The following is a 16,417-nucleotide window of genomic DNA, read 5'->3' on the forward strand; positions in this document are numbered from 1 at the left end:
GTTTATATATATAATTATATATGACATTATCCATATAAAAATAGTGCATCAAGGAGGGTGAAAAAGTAAAAGACCACGGCTTAACTTTGCTTCCATCCCTTGCAAATGTAATGGCTTGCTCCTATGATAGATCATAGAAATATGATTAATGAAATAAAGAAGACTAATAATATCATAATCAAATTAAATATACATATTTCAATTTACCTGAGTGATTAGATGGGAGTTATGAATAGTGAAGGAGCGTTGTTGATTATTCTTTGAGAGGGGAGAGGGCGTATAATATATATAGTGTGGCCACAAACAGCAAAGCTTGGTCCTCAGATGTCCATTTTGTGGGAACTAGAAACCGCCTATTTATTGTGCTGTAGTGAGTACATGCAACATTTTTTCTTTTCAAAATTAATATCAATACAAGAGAATCCCTCTTTCTACTCCTAGAATTAATTCACTTTTTCTTTGTTTCTTTTAATTAATTAACTTTGATATTTGTACTTTCATTTTAATTTCTTGTCTAATTAAATATTCACACCGTTGTTATTATATTTATCAAAAACATAAATTATGAAAAAATATTATTTTAATTTTTAACATTTGGACTAAATTCTAATTTAGTCATTAATGTTTTAAGATTTTATTTTAGTCCAAAAAAAATTTCAAACAGATTTAATATTATTTAACTTTTAAATTTGACACAAACAATTAGCATATTGAATAGTTAATAACGTTCAATTTCAATATATAAGTAAATCAGTCAACAAAAAAAATATATATAAGTAAAGTCGATTTATCAATATAATGATTACTAACATAAAAGTTTTTCTTTAATTTTAAAGCATCGATAAATAATTGCTAGGATTTGAAGTTTTGTACAAGAAAAAAAACGAGAAGAAGAAATATTACAAAAGATTTTAGTTATATTTTTCTAACGCACGAGAATAATAAAGTATCACTTAATTAATAATATTATTAATATCTACATCGCTCAACTATTCATGTTCAATTTAAAGGTGGAATAATATTTTATCCATTTAAAATTTTTTAAAATTAAAATAAAACATTTAAAACGTTAAAAATCAAATTAAAATTTAATTCAAATCTTAAAAACCATAATAATAATTTATATATTATATATCTTACAATTATTGAATTTGATTGTTTGGTACATATATGTATAATTAAATCAAATAATATTCTGCATACCTTTTCTTACTAAATATTACCTTTTGATGTTATAACGATCCAATTTTGATTATTGATATAAAGTAATAGCCAGACCAAAAATGCTCTTGATAGCATGTCAGTTCACATACAAAAAATATATAATCTAGACTTAGCACACTTTAATATGATTTTTTTTAAATGTTTCCTTTATATACTATAAATAAAAATCTTAACATATATACAAGAGATATTTTTTGTCCTTAATCCTTAAATCTCTTACTATTACTAATTTGAATGTTAAAATATCTTATAGATATACATTTCACCACCATGGATACTCTAACTTAAAAGTAAAAAGATTTATTCATTGCAATTTCATCTTTCGATCCTATAAATTTATGTTATACAAGTCTACAACTATAACTATGGGAGATAATAATTAATTTATTAAAATAGGTGTAAAATAATTAAATTGCTACTTCGGTAATAATTATTATTTCAATTTAGCCAATATTTATTTTTAGAATATACGTTAAGATTGTCAATTAATTTTTTTAAAAATGAAAATTTCAATTTCTTATAATTTATTATATATTTGTTAAAATAAAAAATTACTAATTTTCACTAATAATAATCTTTTACATATAAATCCTTATTATTTTGGCAAAAGAAAATGTGAAACCTTGCTTGATGTGTGAAAGCAAATTAAAGTATGCAAGAAAAAGGAAGGAAGTGTTAATGCGGAATCAAAGACAGAAATTGGCGGTAATAAATGCCGGACATAAAGGAAGATTTGTGTCAAAAGAGACACAGAAAAATGCCAATTAAATTGAAGAAGCAACTTTGAGTCAACAACGGAGCCAAGAAAGTCAACTTTCTATTGAGAATTTGCTACTTGTACTTCACGAGAATAAAAACCACTTTTCCTGATACACCCTCTATGCTTTTTATGGAAAGTGAATTCGGTGTTATTAAATATTATTATCTTTACCTTTAACTTTATTTATAAAAATGCAAAATTTGATTTTTCAAAAAAATGATTTAATATAAATTTCTTTATATAGCCAATAATTTTAAAACTAATACAATAATTAACATAATAAATAATTAACTAAATATGTTCATTTTTTATAAATAAAAAATAAAAAAATTAATCATCTAAAATTTATTTTTAGATTTTTTTTTAAAAATATTTTTATACAATTAAAAAAATCAGTCAATAAAATAATAAACAAGTAAAAATTGATTAGATTTTAAATTAAAAAAACTCTTGGACCAATAATTTTTAGTATTTTTTATTATTATTTGATCATTATAAATAATAAATTGTCTTCAATAAATAAAATTTAATAATTTATATGTATAAATTTTGAAAAATATGGGTATAAATTATATTAATTTATTTATACAAAATTTTAATAAATATATGTGTAAATTATATATTTTTTATGTACAAAATATTTATAAATATAAATATAAATTATTACTAATCAAATACTGATAATATTTATTTATTATATAGTATTATTTTTTAAATTATTATAAAAAAAATTACAAAAAATATTAACAGAAAAAAATTGGATTCTTTCCTATTCAATTCTTGCTGTATAAATACCCCATTATTGTAACTTACAATTCCCTATCTCTTTTCATTACTCTCTCTCTCTCTCTCTCTCCCAAAAACCTCATTTTCTGAGTTTTCAAACACCTTTATTTCCTTAAGACTCTGATCTCAAGAGAGAACAAAAAATGGTGCTGGCTTCCCCAAACCCAATAACGAGCGATAGGATCCTATCCACCACCATTGAGCTTCCGGTGGTGGACCTTAAGGGAGATAGGTCGGTGGTGTCAAAGCTCATCGTTAAAGCATGTGAAGACTTTGGTTTCTTCAAGGTCATCAACCATGGTGTCAATCAAGAAACCATAGCCACAATAGAAGAAGCCGCCTTTGGTTTCTTTGGCAAACCAATGAGCCAGAAGAAAATGGCTGCACCTGTCTATGGTTGCAAGAACATTGGCTTCAATGGTGACATGGGTGAGGTCGAGTACCTTCTTCTCAATGCTACCTCTAACTCCTCCTCCATTCTTCATCACATTTCCAATGTCCCTTCTAACTTCAGGTACATACGTTACTATCACTAGTATTCATCATTTTATATGTACATAAAAAATCAGCCGACAAATTAATTATCTGTTTAAAATACATATTAAAATATAAAATATGTAATTAATATAAAATATGTAGTGACTAATTTGATAGCTGATTTTGATATACACATAATATTTTTATATTACTGTTATCCACTTTCATTACTTTTAGATTTTATTTATCATTAACTAAACGAAGGACTTGTCCAACGTCTAAAAATAGCATAAAACATAAAAATCAGAACTAAATCTCAAAACTAATTATCAGGATTGTATTTTGCTTGTTAAATAAATTATTTTATTATTATGCATAATTAATGACATATATATAATGATCAAGAACTGCGGTATAAGGGTTTTGACGAGGTAATGGATAGATACATAGGAATACTACGATATTTCTTTCTTTTATATGTTATGGACCATGCTAGCTACTAGCTAGTAAGTTATTGCCAGCATATATACCCGGGTGACAATATGTTAGTTCAATGAATAATAATAATAATAATAAGTAATATATTAATATTTTGATTATATTAATTATTTTGAGCTATATCTACCTTCTCATTATGAGTTGTATCTGACCAACAAAGAGGGGAGAGATAGTGACACTTCAGGTTGGATTTTTATTTTTATTGTTTTTGGTAAGTGATACAACCACGGCAGCAACTGCTCTCTCAAACAATGACATATATAATTCCATGGGTCCATCTCGTCAGTTTAATGCCCCTAAGTAAAATCTTCATTAGTCCCTTATTCATATTGTCTTGCTAGAATTTCTCAGAGTTAGTTGGACTCAAAAACTAAATAAAAGAGGAAAAAATATTAGGGAGTATAATCTTTTTTTTCTTCTTTTAAAATAAGTACTGTTCTTATATCATATCATATGCTGAATTTTCTAATTAACAAAAATTAAATTTAAAATTAATATCAAGAAATTCATAAATAATTATATTTTATTTGTTTATTTGTATTTATTACCATACAACTTGGTATGTATGTTTTCTTTTGGTAGAAAATAGTAAAAGAATGGTGTTAGGACGATCTTGTACGACAGGTAGTGGGAGACTCAAATCTTATCTTCTTCACCTCAATTTTTTTTTATTTTTTATTTTGATGTATGACTTGTCAAACTTAGCTTCAACCACTATAAACAATGTTATAGTAAGTCAAAATTCAAGGTTAAAATTGTCCTATAGTGAACGTTTATTGTTTATTAATGTGCAAGTTGTTTAATAATGTAAAAGGACTACTGAGGTTTTTTATTTTACCATTTATTTTATTTTAGCATAAGTATAGAAATGGAAGGAGCACTAGTGTTGGGAATGCATGTGACATTCTAAAGCATTTGACGAATGTAGCACATGGGACTTGCATTGAATGGTTTAAAATGTAGTCCTAGGAGGTGGGATAATAGGATGTCAGAATTCAGATACACATGCACTTTACCTCTTCTCTTCAATGTTCAAAGTTCTAGTCATGTCAATGCTCTCATAAGTCAGACCTATAGTGGAGTTGATTCATTCATTTATTATTAGATAGTGTTTGATTTAAAGACAAAATATAGAATTATAGTTTTTAATAATTAGAAGTCTTCTATTTTTTAGACATGACTCTTGTATTTGTAATTGTTAAAAGATAGTTTAATTAGAGTACTGATAATTTTTAATTATTTTTATCTTATATTTTAATATTAATTTGGATTTTTTTGTTTTAAAAAATGAAAAAGGGAAAATGAGAGAAGAAAGTACCATCTGAAAAAAAGCTGTGGTGTCAGATTGACATATCAGAATGTCCAATCAAATCAAACCAAAAGCTCAAAACTAAATTAATGTGTTTATGGTTTAGTAGGCAGGAGAGGCTACATTTTCCCAGAACAAAAAGATGTCCTAGTAACGGTGGTAATTATTTAATGAAATTAAATGAAATTTTGTTACCAAAAATTGCAAAGCAAGAAGTGGAATAGTATTAGAGCATACAGATATACACAGGCAAAGGCAGTGACTAGTCAGTGAAGTGAGTCAGAACCCCAGATTGAGTAGTGGCACTGCCAGAGCCAGAGCCAGCTCTAGTTCTGGGATCACTGAACTTTGTGTATTATTCTGTTATAAATGTCAACACCTGTAAAAGAATTCAGACACTTTATCTTTATCACATCAAATTCAAAATTTTAATATCAATGAATTATGCCCAATTCATGTCCTAAAATGGTTTTAATTGATGAATACGTACTCCATGGTGGGAACAAGAAATTTGTTGAGGCAAAAATCTTTTTTTTTTTTATAGGAATAAAAAAAAAAACACGAGTTAACAGTAGTAGAATTAACAAATTTCAATAATATTGTTTTTCGTCCTAACAAATTATTGCTGTTTATATTTTTGTATTGCACTATTTTAGTTTACCTTTCTGTGAAACACTATTTTTATATCTTTTTAAAAAACAAGGAGATTTCTTAACATATAAATTGTTAGGTAAAATTATATAAATAATTATATATTAATGATTTCTTTGTACACAAATGATTTTGTTTTTTTAGATTTAAAATTTAGGGGATGGATTACTACTTTTTGGTTTACACAATATCTGCAGATATTAATGTTACTAATTAAAAACTTTTTATAATAAAATTTAAATTTTTAATATATTTATTAAATCTAATATTTTTTATTTAAAAAAATAGACTAATAAAATCCTAAATAATTTTGTTACAAAAATTTTGATATCAAATAACGAAATCATTGACTCTACAAATATAAGAAATATGAATAATTAAAAAGAAAAATTATTTATATATTAAAATCAACTATTAAAATTAGTCATTATTTATTTTGTATTTTAATATATAAAAGATTATCGTAGTCATATGAAGTTAATAGTTAAAAATTATTAAATGATTTAATACGTATAATTAAATTGTTATATAATAATTTTTAATTATTGACTTTAAATAAAGATAACTACTAATAAATTTTCATTATATTTTATGTAAGTGATTGATTTTGATGACTTAGTTTATCAGAGATAGTAGTGAGAAAAGCTATTTGTGTTTATGTGTTAGGTGAATGCTATGGTGTCTATCACTTTGTATCTAACTTATTAAAATAAATAAATAAATAATATTTAATAAATTTTATGTGATTTATTTTTTATTTTAAAAAAAAAGTTAGGCAATTTAAACACCATAACAAAGACACACCGTAAAACTCAGCTTATTTGTTTTGGAGACTCAAAAGAGAATAGTGTATGAGAGACAGTGTGATTGTACATGACAGGTGTATAGTGAGTGCATACACAGAAGAAGTGAGGGAGGTAGCATGTGAGATATTGGAGCTAATTGCAGAGGGACTGGGGGTCCCGGACACTTCGCTCTTCAGCAAACTCATCAAAGACTCTGAAAGTGACTCACTTCTCAGACTCAATCACTACCCTCCTCTTCCTATTCCCCCCATTCATCACTGCACCACCGATTGGGACAACTCCTCCAATAAGGTTGTTGGCTTTGGAGAGCATTCTGACCCTCAGATCTTGACCATTCTCAGATCCAACGATGTTCCTGGCCTCCAGATCTCCCTCCAAGATGGTCTCTGGGTCCCAGTCATCCCTGACCCCTCTGCTTTCTTTGTTAATGTGGGTGATGTACTTGAGGTATGTTATGTTATGTTTATTGTGTGTTTATCTTCAATTATTTTCTCCAACCCCACTTCTTCACATTTTTAGTGAGCATGGGTGATGCCTTTTTGGGGGCCTCTTCTTTGCCTATACTATACTAGTGTTTAGTGTGTAGCTAAGCTAGGACATCAAACATGTACAAAATCTTCTAACACTGCCCCCCCCCCCCCCCCTCAACTTATTGCTACTTGCCTACCACATCAACTTGTCATACTTTATTCTCTCATTGCATCATTTTTTTTATTAATAAAAAAATATTATATATACAAAATTCATTTTTAATGTATATTTTATATTATTTATTAATTTTTAATATATGTATGTTTATAAAAAAAATTATTGATCTTATCATAATAAAAAATTATATTTGTAGATTAAAAATTAATTATTATATTATACGAATAAATAATTTAGTATCTAATTTTTTATTTAAATTTACATATGGTAATTCTTACATGCATGTTTATATTGACTCACTTACATGTTTTCATTTTTAAATAAAAATGTGAATTCTATTGGTGTTTTAATAATTTTAATTGTTAATCTCAATTAGTCATAAAAAAAAATTGTTGATCTCAATTATAAAAATATATAAAATATATATTAATTAAAATTAACCGTTAAAATTCGTAAAACACTGTAATTCCAAATACATTTGAAAACTTTACTATAATTTTATCCCACGAAGTGAATGTGAAAATAGGACCATCTGTGGCAGATGCCATAATAGAAGAAACATAGGAGATATAAAATGAGAAAGGGAGATATAAGGGGTGGGGGAGACACAAGGGTTGAAGAAGTGGTGGCATGAGTTTGAACAGAAAAAGGTAAGAAGTGTAAGTTGATGAATGAATAATTCGGGGTCTTTTGTGTTGTGAAACAAGGTTATGACAAATGGAAGATTTGCAAGTGTGAGACACAGGGCAATGACCAACTCACAGAAATCAAGAATGTCAATGGCATATTTTGGGGCTCCACCACTAACTGCACGTATCGTTGCTCCACCAGTTTTGGTTACACCACAGACCCCCTCTCTCTTCCGACCTTTCACTTGGGCCGACTACAAGAAAGCCACTTACTCTCTCAGGCTTGGAGACACTCGCATTGACCTCTTCAGAAATCGCAAAGACTTTTGACTTTTGACTTTTGACTTTTAGTTAATGTTAATTATTACTGCTTCTTTTGCTCTTCTTAATATCTCTGCACTTTCGTTCTTCCTATTACAAATTGTAAAGCCTCTCTTTTTCTTTAACCAGGCAATCAAAGTTTTCTTTCGGGGCATGTTTTCTTTACCGTCATCTCTTTCTCGCACTCTGCCTTATAGCAATGAACCAAAGTATGTGAAAAACAAATTACATAAGATTTTCTCTTTTAATTATTATTTATATACATATAAGGTTAATAGTAAAAAAATATTAAATAGTAATTCAATGGAACATGTCAAATTTATTATTTAATAATTTTCAACAATTAATTTTACGTAAAAACATATTTACATGCAAATCTCTACCTATTTGATGAGGTATTGAATAACTCCGTATAATTTACAAGTGGATAGAAATTTTCAAAAGAATTTAAATTGAAATATAGGCTAACAGGAAAAGAAGTACATAGCTACATGGAGTTCAAGTCTCAATAGTGCTACATGGAGTTAGTCAGTTTAACCCTAATGATACAACATAATTAGGTAATACAGTTAGCCGTTATTACAGAAGAACATAGAAATTAAACAAGGAGTTTATTTTCCTAAACAAGAATCTGAGATCTTGAGGCAAAGCGGGAACACTTCCTTCTACCAGATTTGTCCAGCATACAGACACAGTTCTGAAGGAGTTCAAAATCCTCCTCCCAGAACAAGAAGGATGCCTTCTCTGGATTCTCTAGGAGCATCTTTGAGGTCAGGAAACCGGCGATGGTCCACGTTTGCATCAGCCGAGATTGTTTGCCAATGAACTTTCCATTTCGAGTATCATAATACTCCGGCCATCTGTCCGCAGAAATCCTCTTCTCGGCTAAATCAACAGCCTTCTGGGCCAAATCAGGCCTTCCCATCTTGATACATGCCAATGTGAACTGAATTTTAAAGAAACAAATTAGCTCAATAAAACAAACAAGCACAGAAATTCAATTTGTTTCTAAGATTTCAAGAAGGCATCAATGTAAATAGAGCGTGCATCAAACACACCTGCCAGAGAAGTGTTGGCCAAGATCCACCATTGTGATACGACCACGGGCTGCAAGAATTTTAACAGAAACTGTTAGTCTATGCTTCAAACAGGAGCAAGGGGTTCATGCAGTGAACAGATACTATTAGAAAATTTAAGAAACAAGAACCTGGTTGAAAAAAGAAAAATAGGAAATTCAAGAGGCTTACGTGTTCTTGGGGTCACTACCGGTGATGATGCGCCATTCCTCGCCTTCCAGTGCTGGATAACATATCTTAAGAGGCATCTGGCCAACAAGATCATCCCATTTAGCCTCTATTAAATTCAGAATGCCTTGGTTCTGTTTCGATGTTCCTAGAGAAGAAACAATAGTCCACAGGTTTCCGAGAGTGAAAAACCTAAAGTCCATATGAGCAGGCTGCAAGTTGCCAATGAAGTATCCTCCTTCGTCGGATATCCAGTCAACTAACCATGCAGGAATTTGCTCTGGATAGATGTTAAACTTGTTGACAGCATCGGTAGAATACTCCTCTGTCTTGTAGCGATAAATTTCGTTAATCTTCTTCATATCTACCCAGTAATATTCTCGCATGTGGAAGGAGAGTGCACTCAGGCGACTATTAACGGCCGCCACTAGATTCTTGGTAGAATCATTGACTATCAATATCTCACGAGCGCAGCGCAAAGCTGAATAAAATAATGCCTGCAAATTTGTAATGCAAAATCAGACAATGAAAAATACATAAGCCAAGGGGTTTATATTCAGATAGATAAGACCCGCTATTGGTTAACTTTCTAAGTTTCTTACAGACAGCAGCATTCAATGTCATTATCAATGGTCCATGTTAATGCAGTTAGAAAACTACTAAAATTCAATTTTGAATATATGATATAAATATTAGGCTGTGTTGTTGTTGTTGATCCAAAAGTTAAGGATAATCAACAATTCCTAAATGAGCTTATGGTTTATAGAACAATCCAACAGAAGACAAAGTGATTGCAAATGAATAGACAAAACGTTAAAGATAGAGGCAAACCATGCCAGAATCAACCACAACCAATTCAAAACTAAATAAAACCAATTATAATAACTCTTTGGTGATGCATAACTAAGCTTCAAAATAATAAATTGTTTAATCTTTTACAATAGAAAGTGATGTCAGTCATTTTTCCAAAAACATGTTAACAAAAATATTACACATTGGAATTCCCAATCAGATTTTATTCTATGTCAAAGAATGGAGTTCCGTGAGTGACAGTGGCATTACTTGCTCAAGGAATCTAAGTATCTAACTGAAAGAATAAATGCGGTTCTAAATACTGAGCAGAAATGTAAAATGACCACTATGATAGAATTCCCTTTAGAAAGAGGACATTAAAGAGCATAATGATTGATAATCCCTCCATCCTTAATATATTTTGTTCAATGAGTTATCAGCTTACCTGGATCTCTAGAGGGTGACCATGAATTCCCATTCTTCTATCAATCATGCAGGAACCATCAGTAACTAACAGCGAAGGAAACATGTCAAATCCATCAGTTAGACATAACTTAAGGATCAGTCTTATCCCTGTCTGTACATCCACTCTTTCTTGCAATGCATAATCACCCGTTAGCTTCCCATAAGCTCTCAACAATATAATCCACCATAATCCTGTTAACAAAGTATTCAATCTAATGGATTGACATACCGAAAAGTGAGGTAAAGAAAAACTATGACAAGTAAAAATGAAGAAATTACCTGAATCAACAGGTGCAACACGGCCAATAGCTGATTCGCCAAAATCAGGATCCAGAATTTCCTCAAATGCTTCATTGCTTCCATCAAGAGGCACAGTTCTAACTTTGAAGCTTGCAGGCATCAACCCTTGCCCTGGGCTGTAGCAGTCGACAGTCTTCTCCCAACTCTGAAAAATGCAAAAATGATTTGAATTTAACATACCAAACGAACAATACCAGCTTCATCAACTTAAGGTTACACACCTTGCTCCCATTTATCTATTAGCTGTATAGTTTGGCATGATATAAGCAAAAGTTTCTAGAGATGCCTTAACAGCCCATTAGACATATCTTATCTAGAGAGGCCTTATAATGAAATAATGGTATTTGTTCATTGATTGAAAGAAATTTAGAAATTTCAACAACGAATTCCATAGTAGGATATGGTATAATCCACACAAAATGCATAATTAATTTCCTCCATATTCCACGCACAAGACATAATCTATCCCTAAATCTCCATTGATTTGTCCAAATATTATATAAACTCATATTCAAACATCTGCTGGTTATTGCGTGCCAAAAAGGCTAAGCTGCATCAACCCAAGAGACAATACACTATGCAAACGCTGATAGAAGCAAATCTCTCTAACAGTTCTAACTTTGAAATAGGAGTTAAATCCAGAATCTTGGTCAAAATTGTACACATTCTACAGGAGAATTGGCCTGCAGAAAAGCAGGAAAAAAGAAAAAGGATGCAACGGCAAACTAAATAAGCTTTTAACATACCTGCAATTGCAATGTGTGAAGTAGAAAATTCTTGACAATTTCTCCTTCGCCATTGAGCAGAAAGGCAAGTGCCGATGGAACGAAATCACGGAGAAAGACTTGATCATAATTCAGTGGTTGTTTTTCAGCAGGATCATTAGCTGCAACAGTCCCAACCGGATTCCCACAGTAAGTGACAACAGCACCATGAAGCAACTTCCAAGCTTCCTTTTCAATCTCAGACAACTCCTTCTTAACCTTATTGTCACTCAAATCCTTGAAACTATGTATATTTATATTTGATCCATCACTTGTTTCTTCAGTGACTTCTTCCAATTTACTCTGATCAGTCCCAATTTTTTGTATCACCAAGGGCTTCGCATTCAAGCCACTTTGAATGTAAATCTTCTCAAAGCTTGTGTCATTAGAATGAGAATCAACCGAAGTAGACTGGTTTCTAAAATCCGAAGCTACATTCGGTATCATTGAAACAACCCTAGGCCTAATACTACCAATATTGACACAGAATCTAGTGCTAAAACTCCTAGAAAGACCCCAATTCGGACCGGAGACGCTAAAATCTCTCCGATTCGGATTGATCACACTTATGTACCCTACAATCTGAGTATCACTATTACAGGTATGGTATCTATGACGATGACATGATTTGGGATGACATGATTTAGTCATGATTCCCATGATTGATGATGAATCCTTGAACTTGGTTGGAGAAAACCCGAAAAGCGATGAGCTTTTGTAGCTACCTAGGATTCTACGACAAGGTCTCATGGTAGAGATTCCAATACAGCTACCAGTAGTCATTGGTGTATGATCAAATAGCCACACCCCAGAAATTGAAACAATATAGGACAACTAGAAATTAAGACTTTATATATATTTACGACTATAAGCTATATCTAAAGTATGGTATGAATTTATATAGATAAATAGAGAAAAAGTAATAATAAATCTATAAATGGGAGATTCTAATTCTGATCTAAGTTGATGAGAAAGAAGCTAAGAATGGAAAAATATACAAGAATTGATGTTTACTTACAGTTCGAGGAGGAGAATGATGATAAGATCTATTGATTTGAATTTGAATGGAATGATTAATAGAGCGGAATGGTTAATGAGATTCAGAGAAAAGAGAAATGAAGCTCAAGATTCCATTTTATAAGCTCTGTGATGAGAAGGGAAAGTTCAAAGAAGAGAGAGACGAGGGCAGCAGCCGGAAAACTCTTGGAAAATTGTGTAATTACGTGATCGTCCCGCCACGTGCAAATTGTTTCTTATTTGGGGTGTTAACCTGATTTTACGCTTATACCCTCTAGTGCCTAAATAAGTAAATATAATAAAATACCAAAATTCAGACATTAAATATATAAATATATAATGATTGATATTTTATATATATTTTTTATTATGATACTTTTATTTTCAATCTTAATTATATTTTAGATAAAAATTTTAAATGTATGTTAAAAATAATTATTAAAATTAATTATTATATATTTATGTTAAATATATATTTTAATTTATTTTTTAATATATTTTTTATATTTAATATATATTTTATATTTAATACGATCTTATAAATATGTTAAATGATGTTTTCTAAACTTAAGTATAAAAATAAAATAATAAAAAGAAATTGTCTTTTAAGTTTTAAGTAAAAATTTATATTTGTGAATTTATATTCGTAAGTAAATTAAAAAATTTGTGTACAACTTTATATGAACGTTAGCAACCTAGTATCGCTAAAATCTAAAAATGATTTTTGTTGAGGCATCCTTTCCTTGTGGGGAATTCATTATGAGCTAGTGAACCTTGCAATGAACTTAGACAAGTTGATCCTAATAAAGTTGTACGTATCTTACTCTGCAATGGAACACGTTGTGCTGTGCCTTGTGCAGTGTGTGTTGGGGCACCTATACTACACGAAATATGCTTTTCGTGACTCTTTTGATCTAGTTAAATCTCGACGGTACACGTATGCTTTCTAATATCTTTGGTCTCTGGCATATATTTTTTTTAAAGATAATTTGAAATATAAACAAAATCCAGATTTTGTATTTTTATTATAACAGTTTAATTAACCACAACCATAGCAACCCAATTAAGTTACGTTATCTTTGACCGACTCTTGATTCCTTCTTTTTTTTATTTGACTAAGGAAACAACTCAAAGAAGGTAAACATATTGGTGGGTGACTGAGGGTAAAACCGTCTAATACAGATATTTGAATGGATCAGACACTCGGTTGTGGACCCCACCCTTGAAGCCATTACATTTTTTTTCTATTTATTTAACCAAAAAAGCTAAAAAGTGCACACAAGTGCCACAAAAACACACAGAATATCACGAAACAAAACAACCATTTTCTACGGTGTACGCCGCGTAAAGTATATACGTGGTCTCTTCTTATTGGACCTATGTTCCCTTCGGTTCCTAAGGTGAAAATTGTCTTATCACTGCGTCAAATATCGTGATATTTCAAGTTTCAACTCCGTTTCTCACGTGCAAAACCTGCTTTTATTTATTTAGCTTTTATTTTTGTTGGTCAGAATTTATTTCAATCTTTAGAAAAAGAAAATTCTATTGATTGGAATTTCATTTAAGAATTTATTATCGACTAATAGATGGCTGTATAAAACGAAATTTAAATTTTTTACACTTATTTAGATAGACTAATGAATTAATCATTAGACAAACTAATTTGGTTTCAATCTTTAAAATTTAGATTTAGATATTTTGCGACAGGTGTGCAAGGCCGTGTTTGTCGCAGTCAGAAATGGGTTCGCGTGTTTTTGTTTCTCTTCTCAGCTACGAAACGATGACATTTATTAACGAGAAGGACTCACGTAACCTCGAGTATATTGGCCGTTTTGGGCTTCTTGTTAAGCATTTTTAGTCCGAGCTGATCACTGTTAGGTGTCCAATGAGGCTCAAAACAAATACTTAATAACAAAATCAAAGGGGCTGAGGCCCAATAGAGTAAGAAAGAAAGGAGACCACAGATCCACAGTGATAGCTTAATAATATTTGCCTAAAATATACTTTTTTGTAATTAATGTTTGCGATTTTTTTTTAAATTATTTCTAACATTTTATTTTATTCAATTTTGTCTCTAATATTTTTTATTTATTTAATTTTTTAAATATTTTTAATTTGTATCAAAATTATTCTAAATATTTTTAATTTTATCCCTAACATTTTAGATGGAGTTCACGTCTAAAGATAATTTTCACACAAATAAAAAAGGTTAAAATAATTTATAGTGATCTAATATATTGCTACGGAATAAGTTATTAAAATACAAACTTAGCTAATAATATCATGTTTGATGTTTATATGTCATTTTGTTCATCTCCTTACCTTAAACTTTAAGGATTCTTTTCTTCAAGTAAGTTTTAGGAGTTCGAATTTCGCCTTCTGCAAGCAGCAACCTATTGGCCAGTAACAAACCCTTTAATGGAGCTCAAATTCATGACGGATTGGTTTTTGACCTGTTGGTCTGGCGGATACCATGAGGAACCAAAGAATTCTTTTCTGTCAGCCAAAGTATAACTACTTATGACACTTGTATTAGTAGGGCCATTAAAATGGGCCAAGCCCATCGAGCTGGCTCGTTTACCCGTTTAAATGGACGGACTTTTGCCTCTTATCCAAGCCTATTTAAATTTCGGGCTGAACCCGATTAACCCGAAAAAAATTACGGGTTAAACGGGCTAGCCCGCGGGCTAAACGGAGCCCACATAAAATTTGGCTTTTTAAAAAAAAAAAAAAACAAAATTTCAGATTTTGGCCAAACATCACCAGAAAAAACCCGACCCGACCCGTACAAAAAATAAGATTTAAAAAATAAAAAAATTATTAAGCCAATAAATCATGGATTATAAGTCCATTAACCAAATAACAATAGTTCAATACTATGCAAAATAAAAAAATCCAGCCCAAAAGATAACCCAACTCATGTACAATATAAGAGTACAAAAATAAAAAAAACTCTCTCTAACACTCATTAAAAATTCAAACATACAAACTACAAAGGAAAAAGAAATAGCCATAATCCATATGCCCATCAGCCCATTACCCATATGGCCTAAATCTTAAATCCCCAATTCTTCATTTCTTCTACACAGCACAGCAAACGTTCAAAGGAAAAAGGGAAAGCACTCTGAAGTAGCATGAATCCCTAATTTTTTGTCGGTGTTATTGATGAGCATCCCCACCATTAGAGCCTTGCGAGGCTCTCATCACCGTTAGTCCTTTAGTTTTCGTTACTTCATCCATTCTTCAGTCTTCACTCAGATTCTACTCTTCTTCAGTTTTCGTAGCCTTCGCTCATCACACTCATCAATTTTCAGCCAACTATTGTAAGATTAAATTCTTGTCTTAATAATAAAATATGCATGTTATTTCTTTTCTCATAAATCTTAGGTTCTCAATATTTAGATGAATAGTATGATACTAACATCAATTGTTTATCTATTCTGTTTTGTTCTGGGTTACTTTGGGTTATAGTTAAGATTAATCTGATTTTGTGTTTTTATTTTTTGTTAGTGATTTAATTTGGAGTTATGAATGACTATGCAAGAGATATTGTTGATCCAAATACTGAGGTAAAACAAATTTTCTTGGACTCAGACTCTGATGATGACTTTAATGATCTTGTTGACGACAAAGTCTCGCCGGAAGTAACTCAAGCGACACCTCTTGTAAGTATTCCACCTACTGCTATTGATGGGTCAAATTCTAAAAAGAAAAAACAGTTAACTA

General features: G+C 30.5%; 2 protein-coding genes across 2 annotated transcripts; one reads left to right on the forward strand and one right to left on the reverse strand.

Annotated features, from left to right (window-relative positions):
* The first annotated feature begins 2,803 nt into the window (after window positions 1–2,803).
* Window positions 2,804–8,274, forward strand: LOC112723202 (gibberellin 2-beta-dioxygenase 2). The gene is made up of 3 exons (XM_025774464.3): window positions 2,804–3,284; window positions 6,586–6,958; window positions 7,867–8,274. Exons 1-3 carry the CDS (start codon window positions 2,914–2,916, stop codon window positions 8,116–8,118), a joined length of 996 nt encoding a protein of 331 aa, XP_025630249.1. The 5' UTR covers window positions 2,804–2,913; the 3' UTR covers window positions 8,119–8,274.
* Window positions 8,275–8,543: 269 nt separating this feature from the next.
* On the reverse strand, window positions 8,544–13,447 carry LOC112723200 (alkaline/neutral invertase A, mitochondrial). The gene is made up of 6 exons (XM_025774463.3): window positions 11,657–13,447; window positions 10,890–11,055; window positions 10,591–10,802; window positions 9,357–9,850; window positions 9,168–9,216; window positions 8,544–9,055 (listed from the first exon to the last, which is right to left on the reverse strand). The coding sequence occupies exons 1-6, from the start codon at window positions 12,455–12,457 to the stop codon at window positions 8,729–8,731; spliced, it is 2,049 nt and encodes a 682-aa protein (XP_025630248.1). The 5' UTR covers window positions 12,458–13,447; the 3' UTR covers window positions 8,544–8,728.
* Window positions 13,448–16,417: the final 2,970 nt, after the last annotated feature.

This window comes from Arachis hypogaea, chromosome 11, assembly GCF_003086295.3.
Source record: "Arachis hypogaea cultivar Tifrunner chromosome 11, arahy.Tifrunner.gnm2.J5K5, whole genome shotgun sequence".
Taxonomy (NCBI): domain Eukaryota; kingdom Viridiplantae; phylum Streptophyta; class Magnoliopsida; order Fabales; family Fabaceae; genus Arachis; species Arachis hypogaea.

What these genes read in the sequence shown, in the direction of transcription:
- LOC112723200 (XM_025774463.3), bottom strand. Translation starts at nt 12,457, where the DNA reads ATGACTACTGGTAGCTGTATTGGAATCTCTACCATGAGACCTTGTCGT. An exon ending in GTCACCCTCTAGAGATCCAG is followed by an intron (nt 9,851 to 10,590) that starts GTAAGCTGATAA and finishes ACAAATTTGCAG; the next exon opens with GCATTATTTTATTCAGCTTT. An exon ending in GGTAGTGACCCCAAGAACAC is followed by an intron (nt 9,217 to 9,356) that starts GTAAGCCTCTTG and finishes AAATTCTTGCAG; the next exon opens with CCCGTGGTCGTATCACAATG.
- LOC112723202 (XM_025774464.3), top strand. Translation starts at nt 2,914, where the DNA reads ATGGTGCTGGCTTCCCCAAACCCAATAACGAGCGATAGGATCCTATCC. An exon ending in AATGTCCCTTCTAACTTCAG is followed by an intron (nt 3,285 to 6,585) that starts GTACATACGTTA and finishes TGTACATGACAG; the next exon opens with GTGTATAGTGAGTGCATACA. An exon ending in ATGTGGGTGATGTACTTGAG is followed by an intron (nt 6,959 to 7,866) that starts GTATGTTATGTT and finishes TTGTGAAACAAG; the next exon opens with GTTATGACAAATGGAAGATT.